The sequence below is a fragment of the Lactuca serriola genome, chromosome 2 (genome assembly GCF_051521515.1).
Source record: "Lactuca serriola cultivar US96UC23 chromosome 2, Lser_US96UC23_V15, whole genome shotgun sequence".
Classification (NCBI taxonomy): Eukaryota; Viridiplantae; Streptophyta; class Magnoliopsida; order Asterales; family Asteraceae; genus Lactuca; species Lactuca serriola.
In genome coordinates this window covers 99664321-99687476 of record NC_136409.1, presented here as the reverse complement: position 1 = coordinate 99687476, position 23156 = coordinate 99664321, and the positions used below count along the sequence as shown (strand labels likewise).

The 23156-nt window shown below is 34.5% G+C and overlaps 1 protein-coding gene across 1 annotated transcript; it reads right to left on the bottom strand.

The window, feature by feature from the left end:
• Positions 1-761: 761 nt before the first annotated feature.
• On the bottom strand, positions 762-3998 carry LOC145086549 (protein disulfide-isomerase-like). Its single transcript, XM_079024356.1, has 9 exons — positions 3741-3998; positions 3004-3034; positions 2632-2919; positions 2365-2553; positions 2027-2290; positions 1817-1936; positions 1603-1720; positions 1396-1508; positions 762-1182 (listed from the first exon to the last, which is right to left on the bottom strand). The coding sequence occupies exons 1-9, from the start codon at positions 3920-3922 to the stop codon at positions 1000-1002; spliced, it is 1488 nt and encodes a 495-aa protein (XP_078880482.1). The 5' UTR covers positions 3923-3998; the 3' UTR covers positions 762-999.
• Between the last annotated feature and the right edge of the window lie 19158 nt (positions 3999-23156).

The window sequence follows — 23156 nt, the reverse complement described above, 5'->3', positions numbered from 1 at the left end:
TAATAATGTTGGATTCCATCATTGGCATTCTTGGAGTTTCTGTGGTCATCTGTGGTTACTTGGTTGTTTTTCCCACCAGAAGGGAACAAAAATTAAGATTTGTAGTGGTGGTTTTATCATGGTTGATTGTTCAGGGAGGCGTGGAACTGCCCTAAAAAGAGTTGCAACTTTCGTATGGAGATTGTGTCATATCTCATTATCTCTCTAGAATCAAATGAAGTGGAAAGTGAACAGATTAATTTAATAATGTTCGTCGAAGTTAAATTTGTATGCAACCATATTTTAGTTGGCATAAATAACTGAAGGTAAAATTGTTATTTTTTGCATTTAGCAACAATATAATCAAACAATATGGCTTCAATCTTAACTATCAAACAATATGGTTTCAATCTTCACTATCAAACAACTCCTAGTTATGTCAAAACCTAAATGTTATAGGCAACACTTCTTAATATTTCTAGACATATTTCTTTTTAGTAAATAAACCTATTCGGCTTTTATGTGTGAACATGATTTTCAAATTGTAACCACCAATACACGTGTGAGCAAGTAGAGTTCAATTGTTCAAAGGTGCATGAAAACTTCCCACACGAAATGTTTAGTGAAAAACGGTTTTCTATCAAGTAAAATACGGAACATGCAAATTTTGATGTCTATATCAAGTACAAAACGGTTTTATATCATTAGTGATTCAATTTCTCGAGTTTAAACTTACTAAAATAGAATACATGTACTTTTAAAATTTAAAAAACCTTTTATTTGATGGTCTCTTTTATACCAATTTACTTTTTCCTTTTACTGAATTCCATATCTCTTATTTTATCCATTTTCATGTAAACCTACGTGAATCTCAAACAACATGAATTTACCACCATAAAACACCGCAAAATCCGCGATTTAACTTAATATCTCGAAACTATAAAAGAGTACACATCCAAGATCCAACTACCCAAAGATAGAAAAAGGAAAAAAAAGAAAAAAAAAGGAAATTCAAACTCTTCAAAGCTCATCTTTAAGCGATTCAGAAACCGGTTCAATGTTCTTGTGAATGAAGTCGATGATATCCTCCTTTGTCCTATTCCCATCATATGAAGTGAATTTACCACTTGCTGATCTAAAGTAAAGAGTCGGGTAACCTTTAACATCAAATGTATCGCTTGGAATGTCGTTTTGAGTCCCATCCTGAAAGAAACATATTTTGAAAAAACAATTGTCACGTTGGGTTTCAATTGAGTTTCACTTTTTTGTTTGTTCGTTTATGCCTTGATCAAAAAGGAAAAGTTGATATTAAACCGAAACATCTAATTTAGGTCCTTCAAGTTTTAGGTTTGTAACAATTAATTAGTTGTAATAATATTAATTTATAAACTTATTGTAACAAAATAAAAGTAATACCAATTTAGTAATCACGACACTAGGATCCTTCTCAAATGACACCGCAACTTCGTCCAAGATTGGAGCAAGTTTTTTACAGTGCCCACACCATGGTGCATAGATCTCTAGTAGAACTGTGAAACAAAAATTTGTAGATATCATTAACGTATTATTATTAATAAAAAAATAAAAAAATAAATGTTGGATGAAGTATTAATTTGAATTTACCATTCTTTTTGGAGTCCAAAACCATTTCTCTAAGACTCTTGGCAACAACCACCTTCACAGGCTCATCGTTCTTTTCCGGAATTGGCTCAGATTTTATGAACGGCTTTAGCTTTCCCTCCTACAAGGAAATATTAGTTTTAAATGCATAAGTTCAAGAATCCTTACATTTTCTTTGAATAAAATGAAAATATATTTGTAATTAGTACAAACATACTGTGTAGTCCTTCAACCAAGGAACAATCTGAGAAACTTCCACATTTGGCTTGACATAATTCACACCTTCGGTGTCTTGTAGAATGAGGACAGGCGCTTGATCTTCTTTAACTCCGAAGTACTGTTCATCAAGCAAGGTTAAAATGAAAATTTCAAAATAAGAAATGAAATCAAAAGAAATTTTGTTTTAATTATTGAGAAAGATAGATACCTGGAAGACACCTTGACTATCTGGAACATTACCGATGAGGAAATGTAGTCCTTTTCCTTTGTATGATCCAGCAACTTCATGATATAATGACTTGAAATTATCGATTTTATCATGATTATAATCCACCAAGAACATCACCTTTGCTTCTGCACTTTCAAAGTATTTTGTTAAAAATACTGCGTATTCAGGGCTTTGGTCAAAAAGAGTCACAAGAGGAGTGCTAGCTTCTTCAATGAACTTCTCCATAGCCTCGACATTGAATTCCTGAATCCCGCATAGTAGGTGTAATTCAATTTCTAAAATCAAAGAACGAATGATAAAAAGATACACAATAATACCTTGGAATCAACAAAAAGTTCATCGAAAGGCTTTAGCAATCTAAGAGTTGGTTTTGTAATCGATGATTCCCCACGAGGAAGGAGCTCCGGATTTGTAGTATGGCCAAAATCATAGTCGGATCGCAACTTTTCAGCAAGAATCATGAAATTATCATATTCTTCCCCTGAAAATTTGGGGAAAATCCCTACCTGAAATGATAATTAATGGATCAAACATTTTAACTTCGTATCCAATTAATAAATAGGGAGAGAATTGAAAATGCTTACGATAAAGATCTTTTTGTGATCAATAAGGCTTTCGACATCTTCTGAAGTTTTGATTTCATATGATGCAGGGCCCACTTGTTTCTTCAAATAAGTCACGATGCCATCAGCTTCTCGAGGGCCTTTATAATCCTGAACGTTTTCTCCTCCATTTCTTAAGATCTTGATTGTTGGGAAGCCTTGGATCTCAAATTTCTCTATGAATTCTTTGTTTTCTTCGGCATTGGCGTCAATTTTAGCCAAAACAATTGCAGGGTCATGACTTGAAAGTGCAGATGCAGCTTTTTCATACTGCAGATAGATATTTAGATTAAATATATAAGAGATAAAAATCTTTTTTTATAAGACTTCCTTATTTGGGAACAAAATATGTACCTCTGGAGCGAGTTGCTGACAGTGGCCACACCTGTAATGCAATTAACAGAAGTTTATTTCATATATAATTTCATAAGAAAGTGAAATTTTTATAGGAATATAGATTTATGAGTTTTGAATCCCATCGGTGTTAATATTAGCATATACCGATTCTACCATTGAAAAGAATGAATAATCGACAAAGTAGTAAGTGTTCAGAATTGTCTATTATTTATAGAGTAAATGATTCCCTTGATTGTGAACATTATATGAAACAAATAAGAGCTTAATCTACGATCTTAGTTGATTTGAGAATTGGAGAGAATATAAACCAAGAATAAAACGCATAAAGTGCATTCAACTTGAAACAGTTAAGAGCGATATAAATTTTAAGAAATTAAAAATAATAAAAGAAAACGTTCAAATTAAATGCTCTTAAATGACGCTTAATTAGCATAAAGTCAAAGAAATTAGAATTTATTCAAAAAAAATTATCTTTTCTGATATATCATCTATAAATTGATCTGAAATCCTCTTTTTCACCACACACAAACAGAACGAAACCTCAAAATACATCAATTCAGTTGCATGCAATTGCGAAAACATTGAAATTAAAGCAGAATAAACTAAAAACAAAAGCCACATTTTCACGGATTTTAATTCGGCGAAAACAATGCTTAATTTTTAAAAATTATCAGTTAATCCCATGAAAAACGAAAGAAAAAACATGAATTATATCAATGGAGATAGAGAAGTACCAAGGAGCATAGAATTCAACAACGATGAAATTGTGTTTTGACACAATCTCCGAAAAATTCGAGTGATCCAAAGTCAATACATATTCCTTCTCCTCCTCAGAAGCAGAAGAGATCGAGATAGAGGATGACAGAACTACAAAAACACACAACAACAGAACACTAGAGATCCTAGAAAACTCCATAACCAGTTTCTCTCCCTCTACTCTCACCTTCTAAAACCTCACAAAATTTTCATGCGATAGAGAAGATGATGATATAGCGGGTCTGTTCAGCGTGAATAAATAGGTGGTCAGGTGTGAGAAGGAGACCCAATACGACACCGTGTTGTTAGGATTCATGTATAATTATAGTATTTTGTAAATAATGGAATATTTTGGACATCTTATTCGGGTATTAATGACTCGCAATAAATAAATAAAACTGAAGGAATAGCATTAATATTAAACTACACAGATGATCCCTAAGATTGGGTAATATATATGTTTAGTCTCTATTTTTTTTTACTTCAAAAGATAATATATTTTCGTTGTAAATTTGGTAATTATCATACATAAAAATATTATTTTTCCTTTATAATTTCTTTTTTATCTATTTATTTTCTATATAACTAATTATAGAGTAATTGCAAAAGTGGTCCTTGTGGCATCCTTAAAAATACAGTTTGAATCTGTTTTTTTATTCCTATCGTAAATCCAAAATTTAAATTTCCATAAATTGTCTCTCTAGTAAATTGTCCTCTAAAAAAAGTTAATTGTCTTCTAAAAAAGACTTAAAGTGACTTTTTGGAATACCATATGGTTTAAACTTCTCATGGTGAGTAAAAAATTTAACTTCCATAACTTATTTTCATTTTTGTTTTCTATTTTTTATTTAAAAATATTTGAAGTATAAAAATATTATTTTATCTACTTTTAAATTTTATATGATATTATTTTCGAGATTTATCTTTATTTTTTCTTATACAAATATATCTATTTTTATAGAATAAATAATTTATAAAATAAATAAATAAGATGAGTTATTTTTTTTCTGAAACACAAACCTTTTAAACATATTAAATATTTATATTTTCCTTTAAATAAATTTATTTGAATAGAATTAATGTCATATTATTCACATGGTTAATTATTTTAGCATGTGTAGTAGTGTAGGTGAAAAAAAGGCTAAAGAGATTATAAAATTTTAATTATTTTGTTATTAATTAACAGACATTTTTAAAATTTTTCTTTGAAAGGTTTATGTCTATATTAAGGAATATATTCAAAATTTGATAAAACTAAGTAATTTTGTTAAATTAAATATCAAAAGTTTATATCAAACCAATATAAAATTTATCCTATATTATTTATATTTAACTTTTAACCAAACTAGTTAAACCAATATAAGTAAGAAGATACAAAATATTTGAAAACAAAATGAAACATTACAATTTTCATTAAAAAAAAAAGATTAAACCAATTAAATTAAATTTTATTTGGTTCCTTTTTAGTTAATATTTTAAAGTCAATATCATTCATTGATTGTCATCTTTTACTTTTAATTTGAGATAATAACATATTTATATGATGAAACCAAAACGGAAATATATATTTATCTTTATTACAAAACCATATACTTATATTTAAAAGAAAATAAAAGCATATTATTATTTTTATAATAACACATCATATTTTTTTGCTTAAAAATAAATATATTTGTATAAGAAAAATAAAAATAAATTTTGAAAAATCCATAATATAAGAATTAAAAAGAAATAAAATATTTTTTATACTTCAAATATTTTTAAATGAAAAAAAAAACAAATATATTTAATGATGTATTGTAGTTTAAATATTTTAGATAAAGTTTAGATAACAAAATTTATTCATATACTAAATAAAATATATTTGGATTATGAATAAAATTAGTAAGTTTTATTTTTTTTAGTTATGTAAATATTACATTTTCTATAATTTAGTTTTTCCCCTTTTATTTGATTTATAATTGTTAATACAATATTTAATATACTTCTTTTAAATTTCATAAATCAAATAAAAAAGGTTAAAAATACAAATTTATAGAGAACATAATATTTATACAACTAAATGTCAGAAATGGTCCTTAGGCGATGTTTCATAAATGATCCTTAGACAAAGTTTTACAAATGATCATTGGGCGAATGTTTCACAAAATGTTAGAAATGGTCATTATCTAAAATTCTCTCATTTTAGAGCCTCCATCAAATGGATGTCCATCATAAGGATCATTGGTGTGCTAAGTTTTGTTGAAATTGACCATTCATATAAAAAAGTTTCATAATAATTGCTTTTGGGGACAATTTTAAAAACATAAGGATTATTTGTGAAATTCTTTCTTAAGATAATCAAAATTGGAGGTGTATGGTAACGAAAAGATCATTTTTAAGTGTCATGAAATAATAAGCATTTATTTAGTAGTTGTAAAAAGATTTACATGGAATTGTAAAAATATTTTAACAAAAACTACCCCTAGTCATAAGGATCATTTTTATATTTACTTTAACATTAAATAAGATAATACAAAATTTCACAAATGGTCCTTATGGTTTTCATTTTTTTTTTCTGTAAAATTGTTTTGTTGAAATCTTTTTCGCATGAATAGTATCTATAGAGCAAACATTGCACCTCATTAGTCCTTGTGACTAACATTGTTAGTTTTCTGTTAAATATAATATGAAAAGACTATATTTCCCCTCCTTTATTTGATTATTAACCAGTGGGTCTCTCTCTCTCTCTCTCTCTATATATATATATATATATATATATATATATATATATATATATATATATATATATATATGAAAAAAGAAACCTCACACCCCCACCCCTATTCTCTACCCTTCTCAATATTAGGACCCTTCATCCAATTGCCTCCACCTTCGAGTTCCACCTACAGTTATGGTGCCCAAATCCCTCATCCTCCATATTGCTTTGTTGTTTGCTTGCACCTTAATTTCCATGGAGTGATAGTTGGAAAAACCATATATCTATCAAAACAAACCTTATTAGATAATAAAGACTCATTTTATATATGTATTTATCAACTCCTTTATTATAGGAGTGTATTTTTGCAATTTTGTATTTTCTATGATTATAAATACATGGAAATCACACAAAGATACGTGTGGTTGATTTTCTCAATATTCTATATGGTATCAACCTAACAACCTTCCACTTTCCTCCCTCAATTATGTCTCTCTCTCTCTTTTCTACCCTAATCAGCATCGATCATCTTCCTAGTTCCTTTCCATGTCGACATCACTAGAAGAAACCTTTCTAATGAATACTCTTCTTCATATGATTCTTATTAAGCTGTGCTCGACTAAGTATCTCTTATGGAAGAATCAGATGTTTCCTCTCTTTTCTTATTAAAAGCTCTCAAACCATATTAATGGCACTGCTGTTGCCCGCTACTCACTATTATCGTTGAAGACAAAATTGTCCCAAATCCTACCTACTCTACTTGGCAAGATCTTGAACAGAAGACTATCATCCTTATCAACTCATCTCTTACCAAGGAAGCTGCCTCTGAAATTCTAGGTCTCACCATAGTTTGTAATATTTGGCTTGTATTAGAGTCAGCTTGCAACAACTTTTCTGTTGAAATGATTCACTCCCTTCATGATTCTCTCAGGAAGCCTTCAAAAGGAACATTCTCAGTTTCTAAGTATGGTCGTCAGTTTAAGAATGTTTATGATAAGCGTGATACCATAGGAAGGCCAGTTGATGAGATGCATAAACTCCATTGGATTCTTTAATGGTTAGGACCATCCTATGAAACATCTCCACTACGATAGGGACTTCCAAACCCTCACCAAATTTTTGTGACTTGCTATCTCAAGCCGAAAGTCATGAGTTGTTTCTTCAATCTCTAGATGGTTCTATCACCCACCTGCTGCGTTTATAACTCAACAATCCAGATCCAAAAATACATATAATATGTAATAGTAACTCATCATATAGTATCTACGTAACAGAATCCATGTAAGAGTATCTATGTAAGAGTATATATGTAAACATATTCATGTAAGTGTATCTATGTAAACGTACTCATGTAAGCGTATCTACGTAAACGTATATATGTAAGCGTAATCACGTAAGCGTATCTATGTAAGCATATATAAGTAACCGTAATCATGTAAACGTATCTATGTATTAGTATAGACTCATGAATGAAGTGACTCTTATGTGATTCGTTGTACTTGGAATGGTAAGTAGTATCTCCTAACTATACCTATAATAGTTACTAACAATGTACGTGTATAACCTGAAGTAAGCCTTTGCTATTTAAAGTTACTAAACTGATTGAGGAAAACTTTTATGTCTACACATGTATACATGATATATAACTAATATTTAGACGACATTCGGACGGATAACCGATACCCCATAGCCACATCCCAACGAGGAAAAGGAAATAGAGTGAGTTAGCCTCCTAAGTCCTTTAAACATTACTTATATAACTATACATATATGCGCCTGCATTTGATAATATAAAAGCATAAAAGAAGTTTTGTAAAACCTTTGAAAAAGATTAATATCTAAGAAAAGATCGACTTGATTTCAGTTTATAAAACGGTTTGAAAGTATTTGTTTGATAAGACAGTTTAAGTATAAAGAAACCTTTGTTTGAAACACAATTGTAAAAGAGTTTGAAATGAAACATATAGTGTATAATAAACAGTTTAATGAAGATTTTTAAACATATAAAAACGTTTAAGATAAATATTTGAAGAAATCTTTTTGGTAAAACAGTTAACGTATAGTAAATCAATTTGCATGTTAGTTATTAATCACATGTGATTGATATAATAACTAGCATGATTCAACTTGTATTCCCCCCATAAAGCATTTAAAAACATTTAGAAACATTTAAAAGGTTAATTCAAGGGGTATGAACTCACCTGCAGTGAGCGGATCGGAAGGAAGTGTCGGACAAGTGCTTGGTGTCAAGTGAAGACTTAGACACACACAATGATCAATATAGGAGCTTGAATGGTCGGTTTTGGCCAAGAACACTAGTGTGTGTTCTTGGTGTTCTTGGTGAAACTTGAAGATGAGTTTTGAAGATCAGGGACGAAGATCGGGATGATACTTGAGAGGATTTGGGCCAAATGGAAGGGAGGAATGAACAAATGACCACCTCTTCATCATATAAGCAAGAGTTTACGGCCCACATGGCGTTTACGGCCGTAAAATCCCATGTGTTGGTCGTGAACTCCTTGTAGGGGTGTTTAAGGTCATTTCTTTGAGCTATAACTTCAGCCGATAAACCCCGATACTTATTCCTTAAGTGTAAAAGGCTCAGAACGCTCAAATAAACTCCTAATTGTGCTCAAAGATAGCAGAAATGGGTTTAACTTTTAATGAAGTGTTTGACTGTACTGGATGGAAAATTTTGTGTTGTCACACTAGGTTATTCAAACCATCCACGGTCGATCATACTTTGGAAGTAGGTATTGAGGCAAGACTGTCATGAATGGGTCTGTAGTTTGTCCAGGACAAAGAAGTTGCAGTGTTCATGAGTACTCCTGGAATAAGATTCAAGTATTGGAGTCAACCCACGCTCATTTAAATCACTTCATGGATTTTATCACGAGTGATCATGAGGCGATAATATCTTATCTTCTTCGAACGGAGATGTGTGAGTTGTAGTTGTGAGTCGGTTGCACATTGACATATGTAAACGCCCCAGTAACTTGGATGTTATAAAACATATCGTTGTGTGTAATTTGATGAATGAGTACAAGCAAGCATTTGGGTCGAAGTTTATACGTTCCTTTACCCCATGTGGATAAAAGCGATATTTGTGGGCCCCTCGATGATTTAGTGATGACAACAGGCCTGGATTGATTTGATTTGTTCAATTAGTCAGTCGTCATAAATCAGAAATCGGGAAACAACAGATGGATAGAGAGAGTGATTATAATCCATGTCTCACTCCATATGATATATATATATATATATATATATATATATAGAATGGAGTAATATAGGATCCCTTATCTAATGGACATGACATTGACTAGATCAGAGTTTGACAACGACTTTTAAGAGCTATGATTGCTAGTCGGGTTGGAGTCATGCTTGCAATAACAATTATTAGACTTATCCAAGTGGGAGACTGTTGGATTAGTTGTCTAAACCCATAACTATTATTGGTATGTACTTGAACCGAGAGTAGCATGGTCCATTTGGGTTGCATGGCATCGAAACAACTTGGATAGACATTTGTGAGAAGAGGATATTTACAATTTATTAATATATTATAAGTTCTAATATATTAATATGAAATCATATTATTTAATTAGTATTGATCAAAAATTAGTTTGGAATTAATTTTGTGATCAAAAGAGACCATTAAATATATGGGGATTGATTATGTAAATCATTCATTCTTATAATGTGGGCTTATGATCCATAGTTCCTTATGTTGGGCTAAACCCATGTGGTGACCCATGGATGATCCATCGAGGTTTAAACCCATGGAGCATGAGGAATATGGAAGGTCATGCACATTAAGGTTTGCATGGTGTACCCTTAATTAATCCACAATATATAAGAACCCCTCTAGCTCATGAAATTGGAGACTAATGGTTACACAAGAGGACAAGCCGATTTTATGAGTGCAAGTAACCTCCTCTTAAATTCCTCCATTGTTGGTGGTGTTGTGTGATTCCATTTGAGGTTCAACACTTGGGGCACTAAGTTCTTAAAGGTACAATTCTTCCAACTACAACAAAAGGTATGTCATCTAACTAGAATTTTGTAGTATAGATACTCCATTGTATGTTAGTTAGGATGATGCTTTGGAATATTGAAAGTTTGCATGTATATTATAGAAAAAATAGATTCAAAGCATTTAGGATTGCATCTACACCATGGGAGTGTTAGAACGCTCAAAACCCTTCATTTCCATCATCCAACCAATGGAAAAAATATAGGTTTTGGTGGCATGTTTTTTCCAAACCTAATTTGACACCATTTCACTCAATGCCACATTGGTACAACTATCCCCATCGATAATCATGCCATAATCTTTTTCTCCCACAAGACACTTCATACGAAAGATCTGGTCTTGCTGACTTGATTCAATCGAAATCATCTTGACTTATCGCTGAATAATCCCCATTTTCTTTCTTGAACAATAACATCGGCTCAACAACAACAAATCAACAACACCTTGACAATAACTCTTTTTTACAAGAACAACAACAACTAAATTCAACAACACCTAATTAAAACTGAGATATGATCAATGCATCAAGAACTTTTTTCTCGCAGGAACTTGGGGTTCTGATACCATAAATGATGCATATTTGGACCGCTCCAAAAGTCCACAACACGACTCAGATTTCCAGTATCACAATTAATAAGAAAACTGGAGCTTGGAACTAAATTATGCAGCGGAATAACAACACAAACAAGAACAACGACAAGAACAAAGAACAAAAAGGATAGATGTGAACACTAAACTAGACCTGTAGTTTGAAACTTCAGTGAAAAAAAATCAAGACCTATTGATTTGAGTTCAGTGAAAACAAGTTAAGACCTATTAACTTGAGTTCGAGATGAATACTAGTAAACACGTCCCAACAAAGACCAGATTTAAATTGTACGCAACAACTCTAATGAACAACAATTTAATTTTTGTATGTTCAACTTTCGACATTCCATTACAAATGAAAATGGCTTTATATAGCCTTAAAAACTAATGGTTTAAGAAATCATAAGTCACCTAATTGCTATGCCAATTAATGGCTTATTAAAACCTAGTCATAAAGTTTTTATTAAAGAAATGGGTTCCAACAATAGAAAGTGTGTCTTGAGTTTCCGTGGCATCCTTTCAACTTCCAAGGCTTATAGTTCTAAGGTTAACGCACAAACTCGTGGTTTTCATCTAACAAACACCATTCACATCCAGCCAACACTCATTCACATTCAACTCTCCCAGGCTACCAATCGCAACCAGCTCTCCTTTGCAAGTAGCAACATTGAAATGAAGTGAAAATGATTGTGACCGACTACAAGTGTTTGCAACTAATCGCAACTTTTCACAACCATCCCATTCGCAATGAACGAAATGGTCGACTCTGATGTGTTGCAATTGTTTAGACACATTAAAAATGTCTCACATCCAACCTTAGTCGCATTCATTCGCATCTAATTGTAATCATATTACAAATTTCACCACTAAAAGAAATGGGAACCAGTCACAATTTACAATTGTAACCACTTGAGATCTGTTTGGAACTTGAACTTGGCAAATCACAATCCATGCACGTATCATTTGTAATCTTGTATTTTCTATGATTATACATACATGGAAATAACACAAAAGATACATTTGGATGATTTTCTCAATATTCTATAAACCTTATCAACCTCGACATTCCACCTACACCGCTTGTCTGCCTCTCTTCCTCCCATAATTTCATTATTGAGAACAAAACCTGTCATTGACCTCCCCTATAACAAGTCTCAAATTTACCACCGTCCACTATTTTCGATGACCTAAATGTTGGATAAGGTGTCTAAGTCCATAACTATTTCTGGTAAATACTTGACCCGACCCGGCATGGTCCATTTGGGTTGCATGGCACCATGCAATTGGATAAACTAAATGAGAGAAATAACACATATGGTTTATTAATATATTATAAGTTCTAATATATTAATAATATTATTTAATTAGTTTTGATCAAGAATTAATTTAGAATTAATTAAGTGATCAAAAGAATAACTAATTCAATATATGGGTAGATTATGTAAATCTTCCATATCTTATATAGTGGGCTAAAAGGCTCCATGGATTATCAAGTTGGGTTCCACCCATAGGATGCTCCATGGATGCTCCATGGAGTTAACCCATGGATTGAGAAATGAAGAGTCATGTTACATTAGGGTTTTACCTAATGCAACACACTATATAAGGACCATGTCTCTCCCCAAAATCGGCTACGCAAGTGAAATAAGAGGGCTTGGCCGATTTTGAGTGTGTTAAAATGTTCTCTCAAGTTTATACTTTGCATTTGGTGTTGTGTGAAGCATTTGAGGCATCACACTTGAGGTGCTAGGCTCACAAGGTTTCAAGGAACACTATCAACAACAAGGTATGTAGCTCTATCTATTATTCAAGTTAAAATTGTTCCCCATGTATGCTAGATAGGATTATAGCCTTGGAAATCAACTTTGCATGATAATTAGACAAACATAGATCCAAGGTTATTAGGGTTGCATGTACACTTAAGAAGTGTTAGAATGCTCAAAACCCATCAGTGGTATCAGAGCCTAGGCTTGTTTGTTTGTTATTTGTGCTAAATAGTTGAAAAAAGTCGATATTTATGCAATCTGACTGATGAAATCGTCGACTCCATGGGGGGACTCGTCGAGTTCATGTGAATCTTCAACCTACTCGCCGAGTAGGTTCATGCACTCGACGAGTAGGAGCCTCAGAATGTAGATTTTCGACTTTAGTTGCTGGAAATGGACTAGAAACATTACCCTAAACTGTTTTGGTACTTGAAAACCTATTTTAGATGGTGTAATGTCTTTTCTAATCCATTGACAACAAGAATTTATCAAAATTACAAGTTTTTAAAATGTAATTTTTGATTCATGAATGTGTTTATATTAATGTTCTTGATCTTATGATGTTTAGATGATCATAGGAATTATTTGTAACCTATGTGGTAGATTAATTCATGATCTTTATGTGCTTTAATGGAGTCCATAACTTGTCCTCAAGTTATGGAAAACCAAAAGTCACTTTACTTTAAAACCATTAAAAGAACACATGGGTTATAAAAATGAAGAGTCTTCATTTTAATACCCTAATAAACTCATAAGTTACAAGAAGTGAAAAGTTTTGAAAGTTTACAAAACTTGCCCTCAAGTTTTGGAACAAGTAAAGTCTTGATTAAAACTTTAGTTCCAACCCTTAGAATTTTAAAAGTTAAAATTCAAACCTTATACTTATAATATTATAAGTGAATAATAATATATATACTTATAAGATCAAAAGTCATCTTACCGCTAGTACGCCTCATTCACGAAGCCGGTCTATAAGGTGGGTATAAGGTTGTTGCCTATAAAATGACAACTTAATGGGTGTCCACTCTCAACCACCGCTTGCTTGACTGGTGGAGGATCGTTTTTCCGAACGGGTAAGACAAGGACTTATAAATTCTCATTAAAAGTATGATGAATATTATAAAGTAGCTAAATGTTTTATTAAATGCCCAATCTTAGTTACTTTAGGAAAAATGTGAATAAGGTGCTAATCCATGAAATTACACTTTACACTTTGTCTAAGTCGTTAGTGGAGCGTGTCTGGTTAACCGGCACACTAACTTGGACTTAACAAGGTAGGTAAATGGTGACTTAATATTTATCATAGTATCGATGGAGCGTGTGTGGTTAACCGGCACATCGATTGAGGGGTAAACATTAAGGGTACCAAGTAATTTGCATGGTTACTTCACACCTCGTTTTGTGATCCTCGGCATCCCAGTCACAAAACTTGGAGGGCACACTCGAGATTGAAACATGCCTTTGAAAAGTTCATTGAATCTCAAAAGAATCTAGGAGTTTCTACAAACCAAATTAAATATTTTTTTAATATTTCGTCTTTGGTAGAAATTGGTGAATCGTCATTCACCTACCTTTCAAATATGCTATGACTTAGATTACGACATACCTCTTCTAAGTATAATATATTGTGATTGGGTCCTAGCCTTAATACTACATTTGGGTGTTTTATTAAGGACTATCTCTATATCTAAACTAAATCCCTTCTTTCTTCTCTTTTCAAATGTCTACAAACACCGCTGCTTCTGGCTCTAATCCTAGTGGCTCCTTTTCTCTTATGAACTTGTGTGGGAAAGTCACTTTTGATGGATCCAACTTTAATGAATGGATCAGAAACATCAGAATGATCACTCGCTACGAGGACAAGGAATATGTATTTGATAAGGAGCTTAAGGAGATTGATGAGAATGTTGCTACTCCTCAAGAGATTGCTGAGTTTAGGGCACATGAAAGGGATGCCACCAAGGTGGCATGCATCATGATGGCCACTATGACCGCGGATCTCCAAAAATCCTATGAAGATTTCTACCCCTATGAGATGCACCAAGACTTGATGGAAAGATACCATCAAAGTGCTCGTCAAGAGAGGTATGAAATCATCTCCTCCATGATAACAACTCGCATGAAGGATGGTGAACCCATCACGGGCCACATGTAGAAAATGCAAAAATTTGTGGACCGTTTGCTGAAGCTTAATGTGAACTTCCCCGAGGAGCTTGCAATAGATATCATTTTGCACTCCTTACCTTCATGTTATGATCAATTCCGCATGACATACCACATGAACAAGGAAGAGGTCACACTCAGCAAACTTCAAGGACTCTTAAAGACCGCGGAAAGTGGTCTTAAGGGTAAGGCGATTATTACTCCTACTCCTACCAACTCCGCCCCTGTCTTGGCAATCGGGAAAGGACGAGGGAAGAAGAGAAAGAGTTCTTCGAAGGGTACCAAGGTTAGGACCCTTGATGGCTCTTCTTCAAGTGGAACCAAGAAAGGTTTCATCACTCCTTCTTCTGACCTAAAAGAGGCTGAATGCTTCTATTGTCATGAAAAAGCACATTGGAAGCGGAACTGCCCAAAGTACCAGCAAGATGTGAAGGATGGAAAAGTCAAACCCAACGATGCAGGTATTTACACTATCTTATCTAATAACTCACCCCATTCTAACTCATGGTTCCTTGATACCGGTTGTAGTATTCATATCTGTTGTGACTTGCAGGGACTAAGAAGAAGTGAGAATGTGGAGCAAGGAAGAATAAACTTAATCATGGGGAATAGGAAAGTTACACCTGTCACCAAGATTGGAGTTTATACTTTATCGCTAAGTAGTGGGGTTAATTTAGATTTGAATAAATGTTGTTACTCGCCAGAAATGGCAAGAAATATTATTTCCTTTCATGCATTGTATAAACAAGGTTTTACCTTTTCATTTAATAATGAAGTTGGTTCTATTGATGCTTTCTTTAATAATGTTCTTTATTTTAAAGAATTACCTTGTGATGGTGTGTATGAAGTTGTGTCTGTTGTAGATAACTTAGGAAATAATGTGATGTGTATTGATTCTATTATTAATAATAACTTGGATAAAGCATCATTATGGCATTGTCGTCTTGGACATATAAGCAAGAAACGCATAGGCCAACTCCAAAAGGATGGAGTCTTGGAGTCATTTGACCTAAAGTCAGATGATAGTTGCGAATCATGCTTACTTGGAAAAATGACAAAGTCACCCTTCACAGGTTCTTGTGAGAGGGGTGAAGGTTTGTTGGACCTTGTACACTCGGATGTGTGTGGACCATTCAAACATGCCACAAGGGATGCTAATCGTTATTATTTGACTTTTACTGATGATTACAGTAGATATGGATATGTCTACTTAATCAAGCATAAGTCAGAGACTTTCAAAAGGTTTAAAGAATTTAAACAGGAAGTCGAGAATCAATTGGGCAGGAACATTAAGATGCTTCGATCGGATCGAGGTGGTGAGTATCTTAGTTCAGAGTTCCTCGACTATCTTAGGGAATGTGGGATTGTCTCACAATTGACACCTCCCAGGACACCACAGTTGAATGGTGTAGTTGAGAGGCGTAATCGAACCTTGTTGGATATGGTTCGTTCCATGATGAGTCGAACTTCGCTACCAATCTCATTTTGGGGGTATGCCTTAGAGACTGCCTCCCATATCCTTAACCTAGTCCCTACAACGAAAGTTGCCAAAACTCCTCACGAGATGTGGACTGGTAAAGTACCCAAACTGGACCACATCAAGATTTGGGGTTGTGAAACTTTCGTGAGACGTGAGACTCATGATAAGCTTGAACCCCGAAGTGAGAGGTGTATTTTCATCGGCTACCCACAAAGATCCTTTGGTTACCTCTTCTACAGACCTAGTGATAATGTGGTCTTTGTAGCAAGAAGAGGAGTCTTTCATGAGAGAGAATTCATAAGCCAAGGAGACAATGGGAGGCAAATTGACCTTGAAGAACTTCAAGAGTCAAGTGGTGAAGGAACTTCAAACCCTAGCCCTCAACTTGAGGAGGAAACTCCTGTTGAACCAATTGACGAGTCTGTACCTCTGAGGCGTTCCACGAGAGTTAGGAATGCACCTGAGCATTACTATGGTTTTCATATTACTGCGGAAGGTGAGACACTTATTAGTGATGAGACACTAGTAGGTCTGGATGAACTTAACAGTTACACGGAAGCCATGGCAGGCCCCGAGTCTGCGAAATGGAAAGAGGCTATGGATAGCGAGATACAATCCATGTATGACAATCAAGTTTGGAACTTGGTTGAGAATGTACCAGGTCGTAAGATTGTAGGGTGCAAATGGATCTTCAAGAAGAAGACCGATATGGATGGTAATGTACACACTTATAAGGCTCGACTGGTTGCAAATGGTTTCTCTCAAACTCCTGGAGTGGATTATGATGAGACCTTTTCTCCAGTAGCCAAGATTAAGTCTATTAGGGTTATGTTAGCCATAGCTGCATTTCATGACTATGAAATTTGGCAAATGGATGTCAAAACCGCTTTCCTTAATGGAAAGCTGACTGAAGATCTTTAGATGTGTCAGCCAGAAGGTTTTGTCAGCAACGAGTACCCTAATAGAGTGTGTAAGCTTGAGAAATCCATTTATGGATTAAAGCAAGCACCTTGCAGATAGAATATTCTCTTTGATGAAAAGGACAAGGAATTTGGCTTTTCTAGGAGTGAAGATGAATCTTGTGTTTATGTCAAGGCTAGTGGGAGCATAGTTAGCTTTTTGGTATTGTATGTGGATGACATACTACTCATAGGAAATGACATCCCAACTCTGCAGGAAGTTAAGTCCTGGCTTGGGAAGTGTTTCTCTATGAAGGACCTAGGAGAAGCTGCCTATATTCTAGGGATAAGGATTTTGAGAAACCGGAGTAAAAGACTAATTAGACTTAGTAAAAGTACATACTTGGACAAGGTGTTGAAGAGATTCAGCATGCAGAACTCCAAGAAAGGAGAGTTACCTATCCAGAGTAACGCCAGACTGAGTAAGACACAAAGCCCTAGTACTGAGGCTGAGATAGCAGAAATCAGTCGAGTACCTTATGCTTCGGCAGTAGGCTCGATCATGTATGCTATGACTTGTACTCGACCTGATGTAGCCTTTTCCTTGAGCATGGTTAGTAGGTATCAGGGGAACCCTAGCAAGGCTCATTGGACTTCGGTAAAGAATATCCTCAAGTACCTACGGAGGACTAAGGACTGGGTCCTTACCCTCGGTGGGAGTGATGACTTGAGAGTTGTAGGGTATTGTAATGCTGGTTTCCAGACTGATAGGGATAATTTCCGCTCTCATTCGGGCTGGGTCTTTATCCTAAACGGAGGAGCAATCACTTGGAAGAGTTCCAAGCAGGAGACAGTGGATGATTCTACTTGTGAATCAGAGTATATAGCAGCAAGCGAGGCAGCAAAGGAGGCTATTTGGCTGAAGAACTTCATAGGAGACCTTGGAGTTGTACCAGCTATAAAGGAGCCTATGGAAAATTTTCATTGATAGTGAAAGTGTTGTTGCCTTAGCCAAGGAACCAAGGGATCACGGGAGATCCAGACACATCGACAGAAAATATCACTTTATCAGACATCGCATAGAAGAAGGAATCATCATGGCAAAGAGGGTATCATCGGATGAGAGCCCAGCAGATCCCCTCACGTAGGGACTGACTAGGGTTAAGCATCTCCAGCATGCTTGGAGCATAGGGCTGAAGGATGATATTAGTTTTAGTAGTTAGATAATTTCGAAATTTGTAAAGTGTAATTGACATTTGATGATGAATAAAAGTTGTGTTAATTTATGAGTAAAGTGTTACTATCTTTTGTCAATCGTTTACTATAATTTCTTTTGCATGTTTTGACTTCCAGAATAGTATGTTGTGATTTTACATATTATTCAAATTTTCCGCAGTCGGTCATATGTTGGAAGTAGATATGAAGTAAGACTGTCATGAAATTGGTTGTATGTGTCAAGATATAAGACAACACTTCATGAGTGCTCATAAGTTCCGAGTATTGGAATCAACCCACGCTCACTGGAATCACTTCATGGAATTTTATCTCGAGTGATCGCGAGACGGTAATATCATATAAGTCTTCACACCTAGAGATACGATTTGTTACTTACGAATTGATTGTACATTGATTGTACGAAAACGCATTGGTAACTCGATGTTATAAAATGTGCTTTGTGTATAATTCAATGAGTGGTAGAATAGACATATGAGTCGAAGTTTATCTGTTCCTTCTTGGATTAGAAGTTGATATCTAGGCCCCTCGATGATTTTGTTTTGGCCTATGTACCGGGCCCGGTCAGAACTAAGTTGATGTGTTCAATTAAGTTCTTTATCAAACAAAATCGGAAATCGGGAAACAAACTGCTGGACAATAAGTAAGACATTGTTCCATGTAATTGTCCGGCTGATATCTAGAATAGAGGATTATATGGTCACTTATCTTAAATGGCGTATCAACATCTTCTCAGTTCCGAGAGACCTGAAAGAGCTACGATTGCCGATCGATTCCTGAAGTATTGCAGTTATAGTTATTAGACTTATCCAAGTGGGAGACTGTTGGATAAGGTGTCTAAGTCCATAACTATTTCTGGTAAATACTTGACTCGACCCGGCATGGTCCATTTGGGTTGCATGGCACCATGCAATTGGATAAACTAAATGAGAGAAATAACACATATGGTTTATTAATATATTATAAGTTCTAATATATTAATAATATTATTTAATTAGTTTTGATCAAGAATTAATTAAGTGATCAAAAGAATAACTAATTAAATATATGGGTAGATTATGTAAATCTTCCATATCTTATATAGTGGGCTAAAAGGCTCCATGGATTATCAAGTTGGGTTCCACCCATAGGATGCTCCATGGATGCTCCATGGAGTTAACCCATGGATTGAGAAATGAAGAGTCATGTTACATTAGGGTTTTACCTAATGCAACACACTATATAAGGACCATGTCTCTCCCCAAAATTGGCTACACAAGTGAAACAAGAAGTCTTGGCTGATTTTGAGTGTGTTAGAGTGTTCTCTCAAGTTTATACTTTGCATTTGGTGTTGTGTGAAGCATTTGAGGCATCACACTTGAGGTGCTAGGCTCACAAGGTTTCAAGGAACACTATCAACAAGGTATGTAGTTCTATCTGTTATTCAAGTTAAAATTGTTCCCCATGTATGCTAGATAGGATCATAGCCTTGGAAATCAACTTTGCATGATAATTAGACAAACATAGATCCAAGTTTATTAGGGTTGTATGTACACTTAGGAAGTGTTAGAATGCTCAAAACCCATCACTAAAACCATACATCTTCCTCTATGCCACACTTCTTTTTGTCTTATAGAACAAACCCAAGCTTTAAATTTGTTTATGAAGATTTCTATTGAAACAAAAGTGACCCTATTCAGCTTAAAGGAACCGCAAACCTGTGACTTGAAGCCACCGTAGTGAAGATCCTACCAGAGATTGTTCTTGTCTTTTATGGCCCGCAGAGTTAAAGATGAACCGTAGTATGGAGTTATGCATGAAGATAGTTTAAGTTACTTTACTGACATTTCTTTTATTCTGTGTAATATCTGATGAACCAATCATGGTCACTGTAGTCAGTCACTTCACGATTATTTTACTCTTTGATGTAACTTTTGGAACTCTATAAATAGAGCTTCCCACTTCATGTATACCTTACCATTTTACCAACTATCAGTCTATCACTGAAAGTTTATCAAATATCATATTGTTCATCTCTATATCTTAATTTATCTTAACCGATACTTAAATCGAGTCCCTATTCACTTGTGTTGTTTATCTTATACTAACTTGTGTTTGCATGCAAACCTTGTTACGATTCAACCTTGTGTCTACTTGTTTACTTCTTATAGATATAAACTTGCTGCTATTTATTTTCCTTATATTTCCTCAACCTAACTATTATTATTGTTGAGCTAACAAGATCCACTGAGATTAACTTTAATTCCACAACTTATTATCTCGTTACTAACATTTGTTCAAGTTTTTCTCTCAACAATTAGTATCAGAGCCAAAGTGGTTGCCTTTTAATTCATTTCAAAATCAAAAAGTTTATTCTAAAAACTCTTAGGCCTTCTAAACCATTAAAGCTCATAAGAAAATTAAAAAAAAACAAGGAAAATGGCACAAGCTTATTCTCTAAACGTTTCAAACAGTTTTGGTGGTTATAATAGAGCCTCAATACCTATTGCAAGTAAATATCATCATTGGTCCTAAAGAATGGAAAGATATCTAAAGAGGCTCGGTAGAGATGTCTGGAGATCTATAGAAGAAGGACCTCATGTCCCTATTCTCACTCCCATTGCAGCAGACAGTGCTCAAACAACACTTGATGGCGGTCAAGCAACCATGAACAGACCTACCAACGATGGCCTAGAGAAAATGGAGAAAGATGCAATAGCTTTCTATGAAATCTTATGTGGAGTTGCTCCTAAAAACTTTGACGTCATCATCACCTGTGAATCTGCTAAAGAGATCTGGGATGTTCTCAAAATCTCTATCAAGGGTCTAAACAGGCTCAAGACAAAAAGTTTACTACAACTCTCATTGAATTCACTAACTTTAAAGCCTTACCTGGTGAAAGCCTTGATGACTCCTTCAAGAGATTCAACCTCATTATAAACAATCTGTCAGACGTTGGCACTATAAGAAGCAATCATGAAACAAACCTGCAGTTTCTGAACGGTTTGGGTAAACATTGTACTACTACGGCTGAAATGATAGTCTAAGGAGACAGAAAGATCTAAACTCTCTCATTGTTCAAGCTATTCAGTGAAATTCATGCCCAAGAATCAACGATGTTAATGGAATGTGCATACCAAGGTGGACCACTCGCCCTGATGGCTCAAACTCCACAGTTTAAAACTCCTCAGTACCCATATTCCATAGATTCATCATACCAACACACATATGACAACTCACCGCAGTCTTATGAAGCTGATGCAGAACTTGATGACGAAGAAGAGTTAAAGAATGCAATTGCCCTGGTCAACCAACAGTTCAATAGACTCCCACCACCCTCTTTTCGGAAAAATCAACAGTTCACTAAACCACCCTTCAATATCAACTTCAACCCGCAAAACAACCAACCAATATATTCCAAAAATCCTCATCACCAACCTCAGCCATAGAATGTATCTTCAAAGAAACCCCACATACTAACAAATCTTCAGACTCTGGTACCACTACCGAAGACAAAGATGGGGTTATTGTTTCTCATAAGTGTCACAAAGAAAACCACTTTGCCAAAGACTGCAAAGCAAATGTGGTAAAAGACAAGGCATTCTACCTCAGAATGACTCAAGAAATGGAGGATAAGGAAAAAGAAAAGGAAAGAGCTTATGTTTCTCAAATAAGAAGGGATCATTAGGTGTGGTCCTCGAGTGATGAAGATGAAGAGATTGACAAAAATCGGAAGAAAGGGAAAATATGCATGGTGGCAACTAGTAAGGAAGATGGATCAACGAACCAGCAGAAGAATTATTGCTACATGGCAAAGGATGGAACCCTCAGCATAGTCGAAAACATGTAAAAATTATGATTCAGTATAATGATTACAGCATGCATGATTGTGAATCTTACTTAAAAGACTTAATGAAACATGTGTTGTCGTCCTTACAGACTACAACAAAGTCCTAGATGAAAAGAACATAGCAATCCAAGAGTTGTATCATGTGAGAGGAAGAATAGAAGACAAAAAGCTTAAGGTCGCTATTTTAGAAAAAGATTTGTTGTTAGAATGCTAGAATGTTAAGTGAAACTGAATTAGATATTGCTTTATATAAACTGGATCTCGCCCGAAAAGAAATTTTACGTTTGAATCGTTTTGAAATGTTTTTAATGAAAGTGAAGCAATTGAGAAATTAGTTAACAATGGGACCATAGAGAACACTTATAATTGGGGATGGTCCATTGGGTACTCTATCGATGAGAATTTTCCTCCTCAGTTTGATGCCAATCATCCTTATATTCCACCAGACCGGACTTTCCATTAAGTAGTCAGTGACAAGACTTTTCCCGAAGATATACGATGTCACTTCGGTAGACTTCATGAACTTAGCAACAATTGTGTCATTGAGGAAATTCTTCCTGAATCCTTGGGTAACCTAGATGATACTTAAACCATCATTGGCACAATTTATCCCGGCTGTCAGTCCAGTTTAGATGTGGAAGAAGAAATTGTTTTGGAAGGGCCTGAATTAGTTGAAGATTTTCCATCCTTTCCTTCTAATAC

Bases quoted from the DNA above. Each gene is read 5' to 3' on its own strand.
- LOC145086549 (XM_079024356.1), bottom strand. From the start codon at position 3,922: ATGGAGTTTTCTAGGATCTCTAGTGTTCTGTTGTTGTGTGTTTTTGTA. The intron at 2,554-2,631 runs GTAAGCATTTTC...TTATCATTTCAG, and splicing joins ATCACAAAAAGATCTTTATC to GTAGGGATTTTCCCCAAATT. The intron at 2,291-2,364 runs GTATTATTGTGT...TGCGGGATTCAG, and splicing joins AACTTTTTGTTGATTCCAAG to GAATTCAATGTCGAGGCTAT.